The following is a 22,904-nucleotide window of genomic DNA, read 5'->3' as shown; positions in this document are numbered from 1 at the left end:
TATGACGATGTATCTCTGTAGTTGTTCCTAAAATAATTTTTTGCTGCGAACTGGTTTATTTTGGGCAAAAAACCCAAGAGACATTTTTTGTTTAGAAAGAAACAGGCTATGGGAAATAAATTTTAAAATAGTAAACAAATAATAAGACAAAAAGTTACATTGGAAATAAATTTTAGGGGTTGCGATTTCCACCCCTTTCTACCATGGGGTAAACCAAATAAATGACTGGCTAAGTATCTTTTTGGTAGTACAAAACGTCAGGTTAATTTCAATATTGTAACTTTTTCAGTGCTTGTGAAAATAATTGTTATATAAATTTCATTTTCCCTCTTTATGGGGCTGTATCTTAACAAGGGATGCTCCAACGAAGTTTTTTTTTATATGAAAGATTCTATCTTCGATGAGGAATCGCCTCCTTGAATGTTTTACACTTATTCAGTTACACCCTGTATTTCACCATCTTAAAATGAAATATGCAGATTAAATCACAGCATATAAATATGTAGAACGACATATTGGATGATTTGCAGAACCATTTTACATGATTATAATAAGCATTATTCGTATGGGGAATTTTATTTTATTCAATAAAATTAATGATTTTTTTTTTATTTGTCTGTTGAACAATTTTAATGAATGCTCCATGATACTGATAAAAAATTGGCATGTTCGTTGGAGAATAAATAGAATTCAATTATGTTTTTCAGGTGTAGTGGTACCTACATCTTTGGCGGTACCTGACATGTCATATTCTAGTTCAGAGGGGGAAGAAGATTTTTATGACGCCAACGATTCACCTTTCACCCCTGGAAGTCAAATACCTACACCTACGTGAGTATTCATACTTCAGATTTAGGTTTTATAATTCATAGAAATGAGGAAATTCGCGATTGCTTTTTGCTGCTTATAACAATTACAAGGGATATTAAAGGACTCAGAAATGCCCAGCTTATAAAAATAATTAATGCAGTCTGGCAATTCGAATTTCTTTTGTTTTGGTTAGTTTCCGGGTTTTGCCGAGTTCCTTGGTTATAATCTCCAAACATTTCAACTGCGATGAGGAAGCTATTTTGCAGATAAAATGTGCCGAGGACGTACAGAAATTATGAATCGTCCCTTTATAGATTCTGAAAACTACTGTACTTTTTTATTTTTTTCTCTATTATTGGTTACAAATTATCTCTTGATTTTTCTTTTTTTTTTTTCCTTTTTCTTCTGAATATGCAGTTATTTACATGTAATTTTTTTATCATCCTCACACTGATTATGCATGGATATATCAAACTTCATTCAACTGAATTTGATCAAATATCAACCTATTTCGTTTTGTATAAAACCTTCATAGACTGAAATGTGTCGCACTAGTGCAATGGAGTCAGGTCTGTATTGAACTGTCATTTGCGCTTTTTTATCAATCTTGATAACTAAGAAGTTAAAAATAATTTTTTCAAAATAAGCTTAAAACAATAACGAACGAAAAATACTAGTGTTATTGTGAAAAAAGCGACGGGCGCTGGATATAAAAAAAATATGGTACAAAGCGCCCACGCCTTTTTCACAATAATACTAGCATTTTTCGTTCGTTATTGTTTTAAGCTTACTCAAAAAAAATGTTTTAACTTTTCAGTTCGATGTTCCTTAAAAGGGTGTCTTTTAGTACTATATTTATTTTATCTAAACTTTGGGATCAATCAGCCATATATTGTTTAAAAAAATGACCATTGATATTTTCCGATTCCGAAGAATGAGCCTGAAAATCAGCTACCAAGCCCAAGGAAGGCAGCAAGCGCGCAAAGGAGGGTTACAAATAAGGCGGCAGGCGCGCATGTTAAAAATAAAATACTTTTTTCGAATGAAGAAATTCATGTAAAGTGAGTTCGAATTATATCAAGGAGGTTACGTACAGCGCCATCTGCCCGCGAATAGAGCAAGCAATAATGTCGATAATTCTGCTTACTAGATCATCCATACTTTGCAGATGTGGAGGTATGTGTGTATACAGGGTGTTTATTAAATATGCGGTAAAAAATTGAAGGACTATTAGTTGGCCTATTCTGAGGATATTTTCTCCACTGATGATTTTTGATAGGGCGCTTTGTTTCGCAGATACGGGGCGAAAACGAATTTTTACAATAACAATTTTGGTAATTTTATAATTATTAACGTAGCCGAAATAAAAGGATAGACTTACCAAGTAATGAAAAATCTAACAATTCCGATGGTACCTATCAACAACATTCCGTTCACTACAAACGGCTGCAGACATTCAAAGTGATCATTTGTATGAATCGACCGTCTTAAGAATCACAAAATAAATTGTAAGACCTCGTTAGTCTTTAGCTCACACAAGTTTCGACTTCTGAGGGTTATCGTTCGTAACACAGAGCCTGCTCGATCACCGGACTTAAACCGCCTGGAGTATTTCCTATGGGGCCACCTTAATTCGTTAGTTTATACTACTCCAGTGGAAGATGTGGAAGATTTAAGAAATCGGATAATTCCTAGGTGTAACGCAATCAGAAACGATCCTGGAGTTTTTGAAAGAGTTCGGGAGTCAATGACGAGAAGATTGGATTCTTGGGAGGTAGTCATTTTGAAAAGTACTTTTAGATTGAGAAACGTTACATGTAATTTTTGGTAATCAATTGTTATTGTCGTTAGAATAGTCCAAGGAATATTCCCTTAATTTTTTTGCCGCATGCTTAATAAACACCCTGTATATGTTCGATATTTTCTAAAATGTGAAATTATATCTCTTAAAAGTATTAACCACGAACAGTTGTGGCTCAATAAAAAAATATCAGTTAGCAGTTGGCGTCATATACAGGCCCCCACAGCAAGACGTTTCAACATTCGTGGACGCATTTGAAAATACTTCAAACCTAATTTATCCATGCCTAGACGATTTCGAAAATAAAAACGTTGAAAAATTCCATTATGTATTGAAGACTTTTGAATTGAATCAAATTGTGGATTGTCCAACGGGAGTAACTAATAGAACTGCGAGTCTTCTTAATTTGATTATAACAAACGACAAATTCGTAATCAAAAAAAGTGTGCTTGATAGCGGTGGTACATCTAATCATATGTTTTCTGACAAAATGGTTTAGACTTTAACGGCTGAGTTTTCAGTGTCATTTCTTTTCGAGTTTGAAAGCAGTGGATTTTTGGAATTTTTTCCTGACGTTTCGCTGGCGCGAGTGGCTTGCTTCTTCAGAGGTTTAACCATCATGGCTTGCTGTTCGATGACTACCTTTTCGGCTTCGTAACGCTTATTTATGCCTAGTCAGGTGATCAGTTGTATTTGTACCTGTATTTGTATCTGCATTTGTACCTGTACTCGTTCCTGCACTTGAACTTGGAACATTAACTCTCTTGCTGCCTGCTGTCCTGTTCGTTATTCTCGAATTCCTTAAAATGGGGTTCCACATTTGATTGAGGTGCACCGCTTGTTCTTTTCGGTTGAAATTCTCCGTGTGTTTGTGGATCTCTATTACCTGCCGTACCAGTCGGCTATGTTTTCTGTAAATTACGAGTAACTGTTGAGTTCAAAAAACCAAAAATTTTCACTTATAGAAATTTCAAATATCCCAATGAAGAACATTTTCAGGAGATTTGTATTCACTTCCACTTCATATGATTTCTGACCAGGCGGGGGTTGATGACAAAATAAATTTTTCAATGAATTTCCTCATGAGTTTGTTTGACGGACATGCTCCCTTCATAACCTCTAGAGTAACTAAAACAAAAGCCTTCTGGTTGAAGGATACTATAAAAGAAATAATTTCCAGGAAAAATAAAGCTCTCAAGAACTAGAAGAAAACGAAATCAGTTCACCATTTTCAATTTTATAAAGATATGCGGAACAATGTGAACAAAGCAATAAGAAAAGGAAATAAGGGCGTATTTTATTCATAGGTTTAGTAATTGTAAGAAAAAACAAATGTTGTCTACACTAACAGAATCCAGCATTTTACCTGAACAATCAAAGATTCCAAATGAGGTCAATGCATTCTCAACTGACTTTACAAATCGATGAACCACCTGACGAACTTTTGAATGTAAAACCAATCAGAAAGTGAATGCGTCATTCCACTTTGAAAAGGTTGATAATTAGTTCGTCTGCACAACTTTATGTAACATCAGAATAAAGTTCTCATGAAGTCTAATTCTACTAAATTTAAGGACATCCATCGTCCAAAGTATTGAAGAGGGCTATCAAAGTGTAGCTTCGTGGTCATCTGAAAAAATGTTCATTGCTTCCTACAGTTCAATCTGGATAATAACCAATGTGAGTATAAGAATCTTCGGGCTGTTATACCCCAGGGATCCGTTTTTTGGGCCGTTATTGTTCACCATATACACTACAGGTCTCACAGATTCTTTTGAAAAATGTTCGGCTCGGATGACAGGCAAATATACTACAGCTTTCCTCCGAAAGACAAAGAAACTGTCTCCATTATCATCAATACAGACATTGATGCTTTCCTTAAATCTGCCTCAGATCACTGTTTGAAGATAAATGCCAGTAAATCCAATATTATTGTATGAAGTTCAAAGGTACTTGTGGTACTGGGACATACCCAGTTTCACGAATTTTGCGCAGGCAATTATTCCACCTTCACCATATCCATCGTGTATAAAGCCCTTCCATCACAAGACTATCAACAAGGAGTAATATTTTGTAAAGAAATGCTTGAAAGAATCAGCGCTGATCCAATTTTTTCAATTCGAGTTTATGGACAAATGAATCAAACTGCACAGAAATATTCAACATACACAATTCACACTATTGGGTAGTAGCATACCCACGGATAGTAAATAATGATTGCTTTCAGCATCAGTTATTTATTAATTGGTAAGCTGGTAATACATCATTTGACCCAATTGAGCTAACTGAAGATTAGACTAGCAACAGTTTTTACGATGTTCGCAAAACCATATGCCAGCCTTCCTTTGAAAGGTATCTTTAAACTTGCGCAGAAATATGTGGTTTCAGTTAGATAGCGGTCCACCACATTTTGCTTACCAAGTACTGTAATTTTCAATTATTGATATTCTCAAAAGAAAATGAATAGGAAGAATGGAAGAATTCCCAAACGCGGTCCCAGGAACCATGTAAATGAGGGTGTCTATGAACTACAATATAATAAGAAATAAAAATTGCTAAGAGGAATCCATGTTGTGTTGTAAGAAATACGAAATAACATTTCATCATTTATAAATCTCGACAGAAATTTCATTCGACTCTGCAGATTATGCATCAAAACTGAAGGACTCAATTTTTTCTTCCATTATCTGAAATTATTATACAACAACAATAAAAATAAAAACAATAATAAAAATTAATTGGCGCTCCGGGGCGACTTCATTGATTCCAGTGGCGCATTTGCTTTTTCAGCTGCAGGAAAACCCGGAAAAACCTGTAGCACCACATCATCTGAAGATCTTGATCTGCCAATGTCCTCTCTCTCATAAAACAAAATGTAGCGTGCCTCCGGAGACTCCAATAACTTCAATACATCGTCAGAACACTTCGTGATATGACTATCGTCAAACTTGGTCTTTGACCAAGGCGTAATAATGACCAAATTCAACGCCAGAACCACAGTGAACAATGACTGCATGAATATTATAATAGTGGTCTCCTAGATTGAAATGTGCATCTATTTCGAACCTTCGAAAGAGTTTCTTGCTTCCGTCAGAGGTTGAGTCTTGTTTGAAGATCATCAGTGTTATTATTAGATTGACTGGTGCCTCAGCTATACTTGCTTCCTTATAACAGGCAGTTAGTTTGGCGCATGTTTTGCAAGACATTCGATCATCACCTGTTGAAAATTCCATTTTCAGATGATTTAACAATAAGCTTTGCACGGACTGGTTATTATTCATATATGCAAAAAAAGCACAAGCACTACAGGAAACTAACTCCTTAAGGCGCTCTCAGAACGGTGCCACTGCGAAACTAGCGATTCACATTGGATTTGAAACGCTGTAGATTCAATCCATTTGGAAAAACGTTCACAGGAAGTTTATTCCACTCGAGCGCAATTCTCCAAAATGAAAGAGTTCTCGAACAGTTAAGTTCTAGGTGTACTGAGTTGAACCTCAAAACGATCAGTAGCCGATCAGTTCGTCTTGTATTTTTGATTTGGTGGAATCCAATGTGCCAAGTCACTTGAGTACTTTCCGCGAAAGTATTTTTAGAAGAGTGACAAATTTTCAACCTTTCTTCGATGTTCCAGACTATCAAGGTTGCAAGTGATGTTCGTGTCTCCAATCAGGCGGATGGCTCTTTTCTGCGTAGAATCTAGCAGCTTCAGGGTATGCTTAGGGGCGGAGCTCCATACATGGGAACAATACTCCAAAGAAGGTCTGATCTGAGCCTTATAAAGCATCAAAAGTTGCTTAGGTGTGTACAGTTCTCTGTTTCCGAACACTGTTCCAAGCTTTTGAGAAGCGGCTTTTGCAATTCCAGAGACATGATTGTGCCGAAACATATTGGTGTTGTTACGTTTCAATTTAGCACTAGATCAAAACTGCTTCAATGTGACCTTTCAAAACACTACCTTACCTTTTAAGATCTTTATTCAGAGGTTGTTAACAATGCAATTCAGTTACAAGTTGATTTTATTCATAATGGGAATCTTCCGTTCCATAGAAAACCATACCTGAAATGTACAAGAATATATGTATGCTCCCTGACTAACTGCTTTGATCAGTACTTACCATTCACTTCGCATTCGACGTTGGAAATCCGAAATTCCTCGCTAGGTTGAAATAATTGTTATTGTATGTTTCTCAGTTTTCTTCACCTATCATTTTTCAGCCGTTGTCTGCCTTATTCTCTATACCTTTCCAGAAGTTTTACTTACTTATTAGAGTCATATCGCCTGAAAAACAATATTAGTTAGCTCTGGGTTTCTGAATATTGTTTGATATTTTCGGTAAATATTCTGCATAATATGAATAGATTTATGATGTTGTGCACAGCACCCCCTTGGTGCTTGTAGCTTAGATTGGACACACTGTGACAACAACTGGATAGCTGTCAGATGTGGCAGTCTCTCGGATTTCGGGGTTGACCTTCGTTGAGCTTGGTTGAGAGTTCAAGTGTACCATCTGACTGGCTTGTAGGATATATATGTTTGTATTTTTGCCATCCTTCACGGGGATTATTTCTACAAGTCAGGATTGTATAGTGGAAGACTGATTGGTCATTTTGGTGTGGATATTTGCAGTCTGAAACTTAAACTCTGTTGAGGATTTGTGGTGGTTACCGAACTTATTGTGCCAGGTGGAAGGATTTCCGAAATCAGATTCATAAGAAACAGAAGGCCCTTAGTCACTCTTCAACTCAAAGTAGGACTTCCGTGCAGAGCACCGCACACGAAAAAACGTATAGAAAACCCCTTGGCCAGGGTTTTTTTTTCTGGGGTGTAGAACACCTTGTTGACAAACTCCCCGGATTTAGAGGTGTTCAGCTACCTTTGGGGTCCTATTTGGTGATCCATTACTGGTCCATCTTGTTGTGCCCTACAGGGTGATCTATCTTGGTGGTGCTACAGGGTGATCCATCTCGGCCGTACTACAGGGTGATCCACCTCCGTCGAACTACGGGGTAGCCTAACACCATATACCGGGTGGCCCAAATGGAGTACGCAAGTTATAATTGGTTTATTTGAATATTTGTGTAATACTGAGTTATTTAAATAATTGTTTGCCCTTTTTTTTATTGTTACCTGTTTAAATAATTGTTTGCCCTTTTGTTTATTGTTACCTGTTGATATAGTAATTGCCTTTCTGGCTGAATTCACCGCTAGTTGGCAACGTGTTTGGTTTCATTTGTAAAACGCAAATTGAGGTGTTGTCTTCCTTTTACAATTGCTTGTTGACACCGATGCGCCTACGCCTGAGATCACGCGACGCAAACGAGATTGTCTTACCTTCCAATACTAGTATTTACGATTTCGCCCACACCTACTCAATTTTCGTGGTAGTTTTACTTGACGTATTGTAGTTTTCTTTTAAGCGTCGTTACTACCATAATTTATGGCTGATTGAATTTGTGGTTATATACACCGCGCTCAGTGGCCTCTTGTATTGACATTTGAACATCGCGTAGTAGTGTGAATATCGCATTGTTGTCTTAGAAGCGTTTTCGATTAATCCATGTAAGTTAGGTTTACTGAGTAAATCATATTGGGATCTTTATCTTTTATTTCCAATATTAATTGGTAAGTTAATAATATTGTAAGTTACTTAGGGTATCTGGAGGATTAAATTTACCTGGCGCCCATTAAGATCTATTTGAAATTTGCTAATTTGGTTAACCCACTCCCGTCTCCACTGTTTAGCTTAGCCGCGGATACCCATCTGTCTTATTTGTTACCGACAGATGATTTAGTCTCCTCTTGTGGTTTGTGAGGTGACAGTGTCCACTTTAACCCCCAACAAACTTATCGAAGCAGATAGTGGATTTGTTTGACCTTACATTTTCATATCCGGTTCGGAGACATTCATCTTAATGGAGACAACCGATGCCTGAGCTTTTTTGGCATTGAATTGAACCTGGTTACTTTCACCCCAATTCAAAACTACTTCTAGATCCCTGGGGAACACCAGCGTTGATGGTGAAAGTATTCTAGAGATATCCATGGACAGCCACTTGCAGGGAACTTTCTTTCAGGAAGCTGGAGAGCCGTTCACAAAAATAATCCAACAAGCCATAGCATCGAAGGTCGCCTGTTGATCTTTGTTTCCGAAAGCCATATTTAAGATCACTCAAGATCAATCAGTTTGATCTTCCTCTTGAAGATGATCACTTGGTGATCGAAACACGTGTCTAGGTGTTGAAATAACGGTTTGGTGTAGGGAAAAACTCCAGTAATATTGGTCTATAGTTATTTGGAAGATTTTTTTCGCCTTCTTTGGGAATAGGTTGAACGCAATTTTTGTTGAACCAAGGTTTGCCGTTAGAAGTTGGTTTCATGGAAAAAGGGATATATGCAACCATGGATCTGTTCTGTTTTAAATCTGTTTTTTCGTTAATCAGCTGTCGCCCCCATACGAACGACAACTTCCGTTACTTCAAAAGCACAAATAGATGGATTTTTATACCTGAAACAAACAGAGGAAATTTCGGAACTGGTCTGGAAGATCCTCCCACTCAGCAGATCTGTAATGCCAAACTTTGCGAGACTTACATTGTTTCCCAACATTTATCGGTAATTCACTCAACACCGAAATGAGTTTGTGGTCAGAAGATCCCAATGGAGACCTTACGGTGACTGTGTAAATTTCTGGATTGGTTGTTAGATATAGATCCAGAACACTTAGCATATTCTCCATCATGGTCAGGAATCCTGGTTGGCTCGTTTATAATCTAAGTCCGCAGCTTATTGCAAAAGCATCAGCTTCGCGACCTTGTTCGTCGTTGACATTAGAAAATTTGAGACGTTCGATATTGTGGACATTGGAAGTCGCCGAATAAGGAAATTTCGGCATTGGGATGATTGATTTGCAGAAAGTCAATGATGTTTGCAAGTGAAGAGAATAGTTCCCTATATTGTGTATCGCTAGGTGGTCGATAAACGCAGAATATGATTTATGTGATCTTCTTCGATATTATTTTGAAGTACATAACATCAAAGTTTTGGGGTTCCAGCAATTCCTTTCGTCAGGAGAGATCCCTTCTGATAAAAAGAGATATTCTAAAGTTACGTCTGAATCGGGAGTAAAAATCATAGCCGGGATATGGAAAATTGGCGGGGTTTGTTATATCATGTATTTTTCTTCTTGAAGTTGAGAAACATGACATTATTGTTAAACTAACATTTTTTATTGTTGATTAAATCCTAATTAAATATTTCAGGTTAGAAATAAAAATATTGACTAAATATACAAATTGCTATAAAAACATTAGTAGAAAGATCAATATCACCTTCTGCCCTGAATATTCATCTCACCTTTTACAATGCTTTCAAATTTGTTGAAGATATATTTTTCAAAAAAAATTTAAGCAAAACCGCACAATTTCCAAGGTGCGCCTACACTATATCATACTTCCACAGCCCAGCCTGATATACGGGAAAATGGGGCATGCTGATTTGAATAATATGGTTCATATATTAAAATATCTTCTGTTCGTTGAGAGTTCACACAGAGAGAATAGCTCATGGGTGTAGGATTTGCCGAAGCTTGAAATTGAAAAAACAGCGATCTTTTCGAGAACTGCGACCTTTGGCGGTATAGTTCGCCACCGCATTCGAAACAGAAACAATCCCTGCTACGCAAGCTCAATCGTCTCGAGGGCTCGACGCTGCGTCGCGTTGTATTCACATAGCCGTCGAATTATCGGTGTCCATAACCCCAAAATAAAATGTGAATCTTCCTAACAGTCATCATCCGTAGAAAATCGCAGCAGCAATAATTGTGATTCTGAAAGTAATATTGAGTGTATTTATATTGTTTTCACTGTGATCGTAAATGTAAATTGTAATTTGTCCGTGCGCTGAACTCGTTTCGCAGTGAATTTACTGGTTTGCGGATTCTTTCCAGTAAAAAGATGATGAAGATATTAGGCAGTAGGCTGAATTTTAGGCGACGTAGGTAAGGGGTGGAAATGGGCTGTGGGCGGGGAAGGGATCGAGAGTGGGAGCTTGTTGTGTAACCGACTTTGATTTTCAAAGTGAGGTTATTAGTTTTTTTTCAACGTGTTGGGAATAAATTTACGTTTGTTAATATGCAATAGGATAAGATCAAAGCAGCGAGATAGTGGATGTAATGAGCCAATTATGTTTTCCACTGCTCGATTTAGAAGACTTAGATTCCGTGTTCACAAAAAAAAAACACTATTTGAATTGTTGATTATATTATTTACTTTTTCTCATACTTTTTCCTCGCCAGAACAAATATGAGGTCTCCCGACGCGTGTTCTTCTGACTAAATTATCATGCAACAGCAGGGTCTGCTGCATGCGTCCCTTCATCATATTATTATATTTGCCTTGGACTAGCATAGCCAAGTCCATTGTGGTCCAGAAGACGTAGTAGTAATTTATTCGTTACAAGGTTCCAAAACAGTGGGGGCAAAACCCCTGAGGAAAACTCCTTGCTGTGTCGTTGGTCGCTCTTTTTCAGGAAACCAGCTTGGTCTTGTGAGACTATTTTGATTTTTCTGTAACCCGACAAAACTGTTTCCGTTGACATAGCTGAGCTGTAGGCATTTTGATCGTGATCCGCTGGTTTGGTAGCCATCTCAATGTCCCAAATATGCTTGTCAAGTAGTTTTTTTTTTGTCTTGAATGAAAAGACATGAGACTGATTGATCTCAAGGTCTTCGCCGTTTCCTGTCCAATTTTCACAGGTTTTGGAATGAAGGTGGCGCTAATCAGTCTCACAAAGCCAAACTTGCTATAATGACTTTTTTCAAGTTTCAGTTTTTTGCAGTTTTACTGAGTTAATGGTCCATTCAATTTTCTCCAAATCTACTACTTTCTTTGCCATCAGCCAATTCTTCCTGGACATCCTATTAGATGCTTCCAGTTCTAAATTTGTCCAGGACTCCAGTGTTAGATTTGTTATTTCTAACTCGGGGAAGTGCATCCGAAGAAGCTCTCTTATTTTTGTCTACTTACCGGTATTTGTTTCAATGTTATTTATTAAAGCCTGCAGTCCCTTAAGTCTGGCACTTACTTGGATCTGTTCGACCTCCTCGCATTGCCTTCACCATGAGTCTCTCTAAGATTCCCTCAATACTTCGTGGTATCCAGTTAGGAACATTTCGTATTGATCCCAGATACCTGATTTTCTTGTAATTTCAAAGGTGTTTCTAGTTTGTTGTCTAATCCGAGCCAAATCTTCATTCCACCAGGAAACATTCCTGTTTTATTTCTGGTTGATTCTAAGTATATATAGAATCTCTCATTACGGAGCCCATTCGGTTCAAACAAGTTTCCAGGTCAGCCTTACACCATTTATAACTCAAAAAAGGCTGGACCGATTTTCATGACTTCTTGTTTGTTCACTTTGTCTCCGCTCCGTTTCACCAACCAAGTTGGCGTCTTCAGTTTCCTTTATCTCCTGAAGACGCAAACTTGATTGGTGAAACGCGCGTCAAGAAGAGTATTGCATTTATGGAAACTGAGAAAAGTTTTTGTTTTGGATTAATTCTACGCCAGAGTTTCCAGTTTTACCATTTATTAGTATTGAATTAATAAGAATTATTGAAACATTCGAAAATTTTAAAAATAATTGAACATATAACAAATTGATGACGTTAGGTTATGACAGTTGTCAGTTGAGGTTATGACATTCGTATTTGTGCGAGCATAAATAATTATTATGTCATAATGGAAACAAAGTCACCAATATCCATCAGTGTCATTTACATCTAATATATGAAAGAAACTCGCAAAATTGTGTTAGTTTCACCATTTATTACTCAAGAAATGCTGGACCAATTTTCATAATTTTTGATTTGTTGGATTCACCTCCGCCTGATTGCGGAATTTTGCGAATCAATCAACTGCATAGTATAAAACAAAGTCGTTTCCCGCTGTCTGTCCCTATGAATGCTAAGATCTTTAAAACCACGCAACGGATTTTGATACGGGTTTTTTAATAGATACAGTGATTCAAAAGGAAGGTTTATATGTATATAACATGCATAATATACTGGAGATACACTGATAATTTTAGAGGTTTCTAATGCGATGTCGTAAATAAACACTTTTTTTGCGCTTACATGGCAAACGCTGGCTGAACCTTACGAAATATATCAAAATAATGTACTACAGTATTGTACGCCCTCAAAAGGTCTACAAAAAAGTCCACGATGGTATATGTTCGTCTCTTGAAAATAACCCACAATAACCATTTTTTATGAAAAGAGAAATGAAAATTTCTATGTTTTTTACCACTTTCATTTGTAACTAACGTTTCTACAGTTTCGTCCTATATGGACATTTTCAAACTTGAACAAGTTTGAACAAGTTGTTCAAGTTTGAAAATGTCCATTTAGGACGAAATGGCAGTAACGTTAGTTACAAATAAAAGTAGTAAAAAACATAGAAATTTTCATTTCTCTTTTCATCATGATCTCCTACCACGTAGTAATGGCTACATCCATCAATTTACCATTTTTTTATCCTTTACATTTTTACGAAGCGATTTTAAGCAATGCAGCATTATTTTTTATCCAATTAAGTACATTAAATACAGTGTGCATTCAATATAGATCAATATAGCCCTTTACAGCATGTAATTTAAATGAGTATGCAGGGACATAGCTGTTGCGGTGATACCGGCCGAGGAGCCGCACGCATAAATATCGTGTCAAAGGCTTCGCTTCGTCCTATAGCACGTTATGATTAGCAGCGATCGCACGCGTTTATACGTATATTTAGTATCAACATTGTACCAATGCGGAGTCGGGGCGACACAAAATCTACTGCTAAGCATGAAAATGATCTGGCACTGCTGGCTGCATTAGTTTTGCCCGACTTCGTGCTTCACGAAAATGAAGAAAGGTATAACTCAACTATTCTCGGTGAAAAAAAAACTCAGAGAACATATTTAGAGTAAAAGTGGTAGAACTAATAAACTACTTACACCTTACGTCAACTCAAAGCCAAAATAATGTGAAAAACAAAAAAATATTCTTTGTAGTTGTAAATTCATGGGTTTCTGGTAAGTTATTTCTGTGTATTGTTTACTCTAGGAATGGGTATGATCAATTTTCAACTTGTAGAAAATATTATCATTTATGATCCAATCTAATTTGTTATGTTGCAAGGCAAATCTAACTATGAGTAATTCAATCACTAAAGACTCAGAGCACCTTGATTAACCTAATACCATACCTATATTCAAATCGGGAAATGAAATAGAAATTGAAAATTATAGAGGTGTCTCAATTATGTATCTAGGTTATTGGAGCAAATTTCATACTCAAAACAGTATAAATTCGCTAATAAATACACAGCACCTGAGCAGCATAGCTTTATGGCCCAAAAGTCAATACTAATTTATTCATTTTCAGCAATCAAGCTTCTGAAACTTTACAACATAAATCTCCATTGGACACAGTATTCACGGACTTCCGTAAAACCTTTGATCATGTAAATTATTATGTGCTTTTGTTAAAAATTTGTAAATTTGGTTTGGCGAGGAATTTTCGTGAATTAATTAAAAATTACTTGAGAACTAGATTTTTCATTGTTAAACTTAATGTAAACACTTTGGGAAAATTCCATGCTAATTCCGGTATTCCTCAGGGATCAAATATTGGACCTCTTCTACTTATCATTCATCAATGATTTACCTTAGGTCTTACATGATTCACATTGTCTGCTCGTTGCAGATGATCTCAAAATTCTTAAACGTATTTAAACTGTTAGAGACTGCTTATCACTATAAAAAGACATTAACAACATTCTGAATTGGATTTACACTAATAAGTTATTTTTCAATATTAAGAAATGTTATACGTTAACAATATCTCGATTGAAAGTATACTTAAATTTGAATATCATATTGATCGAGAGATCTTGAATGTAAAAACCGAGGTGAAAGACTTAGGCATTACTTATAATAGTACTTTTTCTTTCACAAAGCATATAATGTTGTTAAGGAAATCTGCAAATTGTATGTTGGGATATTAAATGAGACAAACGCGTGAATTCAATGATATAAATACACTCAAATTACTCTACTATAACTACTCTAGTTAGACCGAAACTGGAGTTTCGGTCTAACTAGAGAACTAGAGAATAATTTAGACAGGAGAATACAAAACTACTTTAAAAGAAATCAAAAAGGTTCGAAACAAATTTTTTCGATATCTTTTCTTTAAAAAATAGCATAAATAAATTAATCAATCCATGCTGAATAACACAACTTTTTCATATCTTGATATTCCAATATTCTTTTAGCTACAACTTTTTCAAACAGTTTAGAAAAAAAATCTGCTGAATATTTCTATAGATTTCATAAAAGGAAAGTTTTCAGAAAAACTCAAATCTCTGGTCACAAATCTAGTTTTTTATTTCTGTTACAACTATAAAGCTCCTAATTTGATTGTTTTGAAATCGCGACATAGGTAACAAACGTCAGGTCGGTTAATTTACATATTTACATATGACACTATCAATAAAACTTAACACTAAGCGATAAATCAAATTATCAAATATATTCGAATAGTCAGATCACTTCCTTGTAGAGACAGATAGAATTTGGTACATTTGTACTACCACCTCCTAACGATCATTTTTAGATATGTTGCCAATATTTCCCATCACTCCTCCCTACACCCATCCCTCCTAAAATTATTTCAACCTCCTGAAAGTCCATCATTCCGTCATCATCAATAAAGCTAGAGAGAAGTTGATCTTCAGAAAATGAGGTGATATTTTAAGAATATGTATTTGAATAATTTTAGATAAAAGTTACATATAACAACTCACCTATCAATATGTTTTCAGTCGATTCTTCTCTTCATTTTTGGCCACCTAGAAAAATCAATACCGCTCCCCATAAGGCTCTGGACACGTCATCATGAAAGGAGGATATATACTATTCGCCTTCATATCTTCTCTTTTCACGCCTCCTCTTACTTTTCTCTCTCGCTGTCTCCCTCTCTCTTAAGTAGTTGTCCTATATTATCGCGCCATGTATCAACACATTATCCAGTCCATTAATGAAGCTCCTTAGCCCCATAAGAGGTGTGATAGGTGTACTGAACCTAAAACGTATTAATGATATATTTTAGACACATCGTGCGTAAGATACAATAATAAAAGAGACAATAGTTTTGTTCTGGTTTCAGTTTATAGTGTTTCGAATCGCCCAAAATCAGTGAGTCAGTTGTGGACTGAAAAGGTTAACTCGACAAAATGTTCAGTACACGTTTGGGTGAATGTTTTCTGACTTTTTGGAACAGTCCGAGCAGAGAACCAGAACAAGCCTCCTGTTTCAGAGTGGACACCAAAGTCATTGATAATATCGAATTAAGTTTTTCTATGATGGCTTGGCTCTCAGCTAGCTAAACCCAAAATTAACTGAAAATGTCTTCGATGCTAAACCTGTTTAAGAGTACTACTGTAACTACTGAGGGGTCGAGGAGCAGGTCAATATGTACAGATATATTTTATTTTGTTGATGTCAATTTCATCTCTTCCTTTTATTATTTGCCACCTTATGAGTTTCAAATGTATTTATTAGAATCTAGGGCAGCTTTGTCAACAAAAATGAACGTGATTCCCTGATTATATAACATTTCTGATTCTGTTAGTAGTAACTTTCAACCATGTAGGTGACCAACTGGTCTTTTGGCCCAAATTTATTGATGATGGATTTTCAGAGGTTAGATATTGTTGTCGAGAGTTGTGATTATAACGAGGTCATCTTGAGAACACATGGGAAAATATTCCATAAGTTTTTTAACTTTTTCAAATCTCATACATCTACCTAAAAGTGTCAGTAGGCAAAAAAAAACAGTATCTTAATATCCCCACACAAAACATAATTTTCTTTTCCGTTTCTTGAAAATGGCTTCAATGTCAAAAGTACCATAAATGGAACGCTCCCTCTATTGAGTAAATTCATTGTGGCCGTGTTGAGTGGCAAGAGTAACGAGTTTTCTTATGAAATATCAAGTGGTAGTATCCTCGCGGGGCCCACAGACGAGAATACTTGAAGAATTCGCGTATCAAACAAGAGTCATTCAGATCTTGGCTTTTGCGATGAGATGTTTTGTTATGTCGTTTCAAGTTTCGTCGTTGTTTGGTTAATTAATTATGATGAAAGTTTCTGAGGAATTTTCGAGCAGCTCTTTATATTTCCAATTAAAGTATTGATTCTACTTTATTATTTTGCAATAATATTTTTCCACGCCCACACTATAATATACACCTGTAATCCATTGCCCGTAATCCGTTTCATAATGAGATCCATTATGATACAGATTTTTCATAACGATAGATAGATAGATTTCTAATCATTAGAAACCTACAATTTTTCAATCAAACATGCTGTACATTTGACGTTTGTCCTAAATTCCTATCTTGTTGTGTTATTTGTCAAAATCAGTAGGTATTATTAGGTATTAAGTTTTCACAGAATATAGCTAATTTAAAGAAATGAACTTTAAACGTTCAAGTCAGTCTCAGATATACCTACACAATAGGTTGAATGGACTGACGCCTATCAGAAAACAACTACTCCCCTGGGTAATACCACGAAGGGCATTGGATTATATCCGACAGGCGTCAGTGCAGGAATCTTCACAGAAAATTTCCTGCATATGCAATTAGCAATACAACTGAAAGAGTCGACTTTCAATTTTGGAACGGACACACTTGCAGACCGGTTTCGGGCTCATTAGCCACTCATCAGTGCAAGATAGTGGCCATCATCGACCTAAAGTCAATGATATTCCATAATTGGAAATCGGAATTCTTTCAGAGTATGTCATTCCTTTTCCTAAGTTGAAGCGAAACAACAAAATGTCACTCCATCTAGTGGACGAGGTACTATAGGCGTCAATCCATTCAACCTACTGTGTAGGTATATCTGAGACTGGCTTGAACGTTTAAAGTTCATTTCTTTAGATTTGTTTACTGCCAGTCTTCAAGCATAGCCCACTGACTAATAAGAAAGATTTTCTTCTTTATTCAGAGGAATCGGGCAAATTTCGGATATGCAGTTGGTTAGTACCTCGTCCACTAGATGGAGTGACATTTTGTTGTTTCGCTCTGAAAGAATTCCGATTTCCAATTATGGAATATCATTGACTTTAGGTCGATGATGACCACTATCTTGCACTGATGAGTGGCTAATGAGCCTGAAACCGGTCTGCAAGTGTGTCTGTTCCAAAATTGAAAGTCGACTCTTTCAGTTGTATTGCCAATTGCATATGCAGGAAATTTTCTGTGAAGATTCCTGCACTGACACCTGTCGGATATAATTCAACGCCCTTTGTGGTATTAGCCAGGGGAGTAGTTGTTTTTTGATATGTGTCATCCATTCAACCCACTGTGTTGGTATATCTGAGACTGGCTTGAACGTTTAAAGTTCATTTCTTTAGATTTGTTTACTGCCATTCTTCAAGCATAGCCCACTGACTAATAAGAATATTGCTAATCTTCGATAATTATTTTATCAAAACGTCTGATATCAACGATATAAAAGAATTACCGTCGATTCCTCTACACATATTGGAGAAAGCTGAAAATGCAGTACAAAATATTTTACCCCAAAAATCTAAGAAAGTTTACGAAAAACTATATCAACGGTTTGTGGTCTAAAGAAATACAAATAATATTTCGACATTCTCCGATAATGTTTTGATTGCTTATTTTCAAGAAATAATGGAAACTATGAAGTCGTCTAGTACGTGGACACATTATTCAATAATAAAATCGTTAGCAAATATCAACCTTATGTGATTTTTTTTACGTTGAAGATGATCACTTGGTTATCGAAACACCTGTCGAGGTGTTAAAATAACGGTTTGGTGTTGAGGAAAAAAACTCTAATAATGTTCATTACTACACCAAAGGTTCCATACAGTACATCACAAGTAAAATTAAATATTGTCAATTAAATTAATGTAAATTAAACATAAATCTACTCGTAATTATTCTTTGGCTAGAAATTGACAATAAGTATAATGGAAGAAATACCAGCATATTTCAGTAATATTGATGTACTTCTGGTAGGTTGTGATTTATAGATAGTTAACTTTTTGCCCTATCAGGAGTTAGCCTGCTACGTGCTGCATGATGGATATTACAAGCTTCAGAAACAACTTGTTTGCTGAAGACATCTCCAGCTAGTGATATCAGGTATATAAAAGCCTACTAATTCATTGTCGTTTCATGAAAATCCAAACAGTAACTATGTGCTGATCCTAAGAAACAATTTTGGTGTCTGTCATATCGTCACCCCTATCATCAGTGACACTGTTCGTAATAGTTTCGATTACACTGCTGTCTCCTTCTTGAGCAGTAGCTATCCTGTTTTTATTTAATTGGTTTGTCCATGTTCATCGTCAAGAAAAGTGGATCCACAAACGTGATCAGTGTCAGCATTTTTTATGCTATCTACATTAGAGAAAAGTGCCCCTTAAATGTACCTTAATTTCAAATTTTATACAGGGTGTCAATTTGAAAACTTACCACCCTTAATATCTTCCTTTCAGTAAATAATATGAGGAATCGAAAAACAGGTCAATTTTTTAGTCAAGGGAGACGTTTTATTTTTTTATAAACAGTTTCCGAATAACAGTGTTTAAACTTATACATATAATTGGATTTTTCCTGTTCTAAGATGCATTATTGAATCGACTTTACAAAATAAAATTTAATTTGGGAGAAAGGCATTTCAAACATAGAATCTACTTACGCTTATCTTATAAAATGTTCGAAATGTCGTCCATTTTGCTCTTAACAGTAATAAAGTCTGTTTTCGAACTCCCTTCTAAAATTATGGAAAACTTCACTAGGAATTGACTGACATGCTGCTGTAATTCGTCTTTCAAGTTCTTCGATATCAGAAGGCTGTGTTTTATAAACAACGGAACAAAGATGCCCCCAAAGAAAAAAATCTAAGTGTGTTAAATTCGGCAATCTCGTAGGCCATTCAACTGTTCCCCTTCTGCCAATCCATCTCTAGTTCAACCTGTCAGACGGAAAGAAAATATTGAGGTAGAGCACCGTCCTGCTGGAAATGTAACAGATCCTCCTGCAAAAGTACATTACCTCCTGCATCCATTTTAGTATCTAATTCGTGAGTTATAAGAGGATCGATAGTCTCTTCAAGAATTTCAAGATACAGATTTCCAATCAAGTTTTCTTCTAGAAATAATGGACCAATAATGGCATTTCCAAGAATACCAACCCAACCATTAACTTTTTATAGGTAGAGTGTATGCCCTTCTCGAAAAATATATGGGTGTTCGTCACTTCAATAGCGAAAATTATAATCATCTTCGTGAATCTCTTGAAGAATCTGCATTTTATAAGGATGAAATGTATGCATTTTCAATGCTTTTCTTACAGTCTTGCGTGACATTCCCGTCTGTTCCATTACTGTTCGTAAGGAGCTCGTGGGCTCCTTACAAACAGTAATTTGCAGCAGCAAATGTTCCCAATACTTCAATTTGAACTGCTTCATTTAGTACTCTGTGGTTATTTCGTAAAACTTATTCACCAAATCAAGCACATAATGGCACATATCGGCGACTTACATTACAATTTGGATGTCTATTTTTACACTTTTATACACTTATTGAAGTAATCACTAAACAGCCCAACAGGTACAACTGTATGCACAAAAATACCACATTTTTTGCCTGAAAACAGAAATTTTTCACAGCAGAAATAGCAAAAAATGACGGCTATCTGTACACTTTTTGCGATGAGAATTAAAAATGCAGTATTTACTAAACACAACTTTTCTACCATCTACGTTTTACTATCAGACTACTTTTTGATGTAAATTAATTGGAGCTAATGGCCAATCAAAATGATGTGCCACCTAACCTCCTTCCCATTTAAAATTCCAAGGGCAACATCTACCCTTCCTAGGGGGTTGATCCACGAGGGCTACAAATAGTTTTCGAAAGTTTTCCCCATTGACAATATAGTTGACCCGTTTTTTCGATTCCTATTGTTGTTTATTGGAAGAAATATATTAACGGTGGGAAGTTTTCAAATTAACACCCTGTAAGTGTAGATGTATGAATCAACACCAAACAGCGCTGTTTCGACCCTCCGTAGGTCTCATTAGTGGTACGAGGCTGAACCAAGAATACTTGCTGAACTCAATTGTACTTGATAAGTTTAGTCGGCTTTTCAAAATTCTTGCGAGTGAAATTATTAGGGTAAAAATTTAGGGTTCTTCTTCATTTCAAATACAACGAATTATTTGCTTCTTTATCGGGAATGTTGCTATTCGAAAACTAAATCAAAAGGACGAATTCATCTGATAACAATTTGAATAGCGATTCAACAATGTTAATCAGTTGAAAATCGTTAGAAAATATTTTCAGTGATAAAAACTACCTAAAAAAGTATATTTGAATGAATAAAATATTTTAGAGAAAGTCACTGAATTTTTGTTTTTTCTTATCATAACACTACGGAAATTGCTAACATAATTCTTTTTTTTTACAGTAGCATCATATCCTTTGATAATGATCCTCAAACGCCTGTTCCTGCCGGAAAATCGTCAACTCCGGTACTTGCAAATAGCACAAGGCAAAAAAGTATTCGTTCCAGGTCGACCAATTTAGAGGACTTGGACTATGATGGTAAGAATTAACTCTGACCTATGAAATAACTAATATACCTTAATTTGACATTCAATTGCCTCACGATATTCAAGCAACAACAGGTACACTGCTCACACTCGCGAGGAATTATTCAATAAAATAAATTTATATTTAGTTCTTCACAAACATTTATGAAATCCAAAAAGGTTCCTCTCTCAGGTAACCTGTGCAGCTCTGGGACCTCAGCTCTGGGCCATCTCCTGGAATGTCCTCTACTGCAGCCATAGTGGTGTACTAAAAAGACTCCAGTTGATTGATCTACAATGAGGTTGTCAGATATTGAAACCGTTGTGGGGAATGATACAAGCTGATAAACCTGATGTAGTTCTCCTCGATCATCAGAGTAATACGATATTCGTCGTGGAGTTGTCAGCTCCGGGTGAGACGAATATTATTCGAGAAGTGCCATTCTGTTATAATGCTTGTTCTCATTGTTGGTGTCCTCGGTGGAATGATGCCCTCTCCACTCTCAAATCTTAAGTTCAACCCGACTTGCTGCAGTATGGCAAAAATCTTGGACAAATGCAGAAGGCCATTCTTGATTCATTGCGTCTACTTATGGCACACGGTTCTTGGACCCAATGATCCCTAACATCACGGTGTGGGAAATGATCTTTGGTTGCTAATACCGGCGCGTCCTCCGAATGTATCGGACCTTTGGGGACAGTGTTCAACTGGCGCAACTATTTAGTTGATAAATACTAGTAATGATAAAGTTGATGCAAGGTAGATTCATACTTTTCTGCTCTTGAAGAGAAGGATACGTCGTCACCTAATTGCATAACTTAGCCTCAAGAGTTAGAGAACTGAGAAGCTTTCGCGCTTGATCCGATATTACAGGCAGTTGGGGTCGTTTAGTCAACATCCATCTGCTCTATAGACTCCGGGTGGGAATCTTCGGTTACTTCATGATCCATAAGGTCCCAAGAGTAGCTGCAGGACTCTATGGAAAATTGGATATTTTAATTGGGATATTTTAAATAATTTCCAACAGCAACGATTTAATTGATGAAAGACATTTATGGAGGAGTAAATATTTGTTGTCTTCAGTGTGAAAAATAAACAAAGTTAACTCAATAGCAGTTACTGTAATTAGGTAAATATGGAAATAAACATTTATTAACTATCCCAAAACATTAAACATCGACATTCAAGGAATCACTTGCATATAAAGCCATAATATTATTCAATATGTTGCATCAAGATATTGAAGATTTGCATATTATACCATTTAAAAAACAAATAAAGGAGCTATTAACTAATAAGGGATATTACAGCGTAGAAGAATTCTTAGAAAGGGATACACTGTTATAATGATAATTGCTTCCACTGCATTTCTTTCATCCTAGTTAGTTTTATGTATATATATATATATATATATATATATATATATATATATATATATATATATATATATATATATATATATATATAGTTGTATGTGTATCTGTGTTTGTGAAATAATCAACTATAGGCATATTGCAATGCTGTCAAATGTTAGTAAATATGTAGCGGAGGAGCTACCTATATATATATATAATATATATATATATATATATATATATATA

The 22,904-nt window shown here is 35.9% G+C and overlaps 1 protein-coding gene across 2 annotated transcripts in view; it reads left to right on the top strand.

The window, feature by feature from the left end:
* LOC111512193 (oxysterol-binding protein-related protein 9) overlaps positions 1–22,904 on the top strand; it is a 187,080-nt gene that overhangs the window by 141,050 nt on the left and 23,126 nt on the right. For both annotated transcript variants that reach the window (XM_074180728.1, XM_074180727.1), the window contains 2 exons: positions 708–831; positions 21,179–21,315. In XM_074180728.1, the coding sequence (XP_074036829.1) occupies positions 708–831; positions 21,179–21,315 (261 nt within the window). The remainder of the gene's footprint in view (positions 1–707; positions 832–21,178; positions 21,316–22,904) is intronic.

This window comes from Leptinotarsa decemlineata, unplaced genomic scaffold (genome assembly GCF_025532065.1).
Source record: "Leptinotarsa decemlineata unplaced genomic scaffold, Ldec_3_MD MMD2_tig00026299_RagTag_RagTag, whole genome shotgun sequence".
In the NCBI taxonomy this organism is placed as follows: domain Eukaryota; kingdom Metazoa; phylum Arthropoda; class Insecta; order Coleoptera; family Chrysomelidae; genus Leptinotarsa; species Leptinotarsa decemlineata.
The sequence above is the reverse complement of the archived record's forward strand: the minus strand, read 5'-3'. Positions and strand labels throughout refer to the sequence as shown.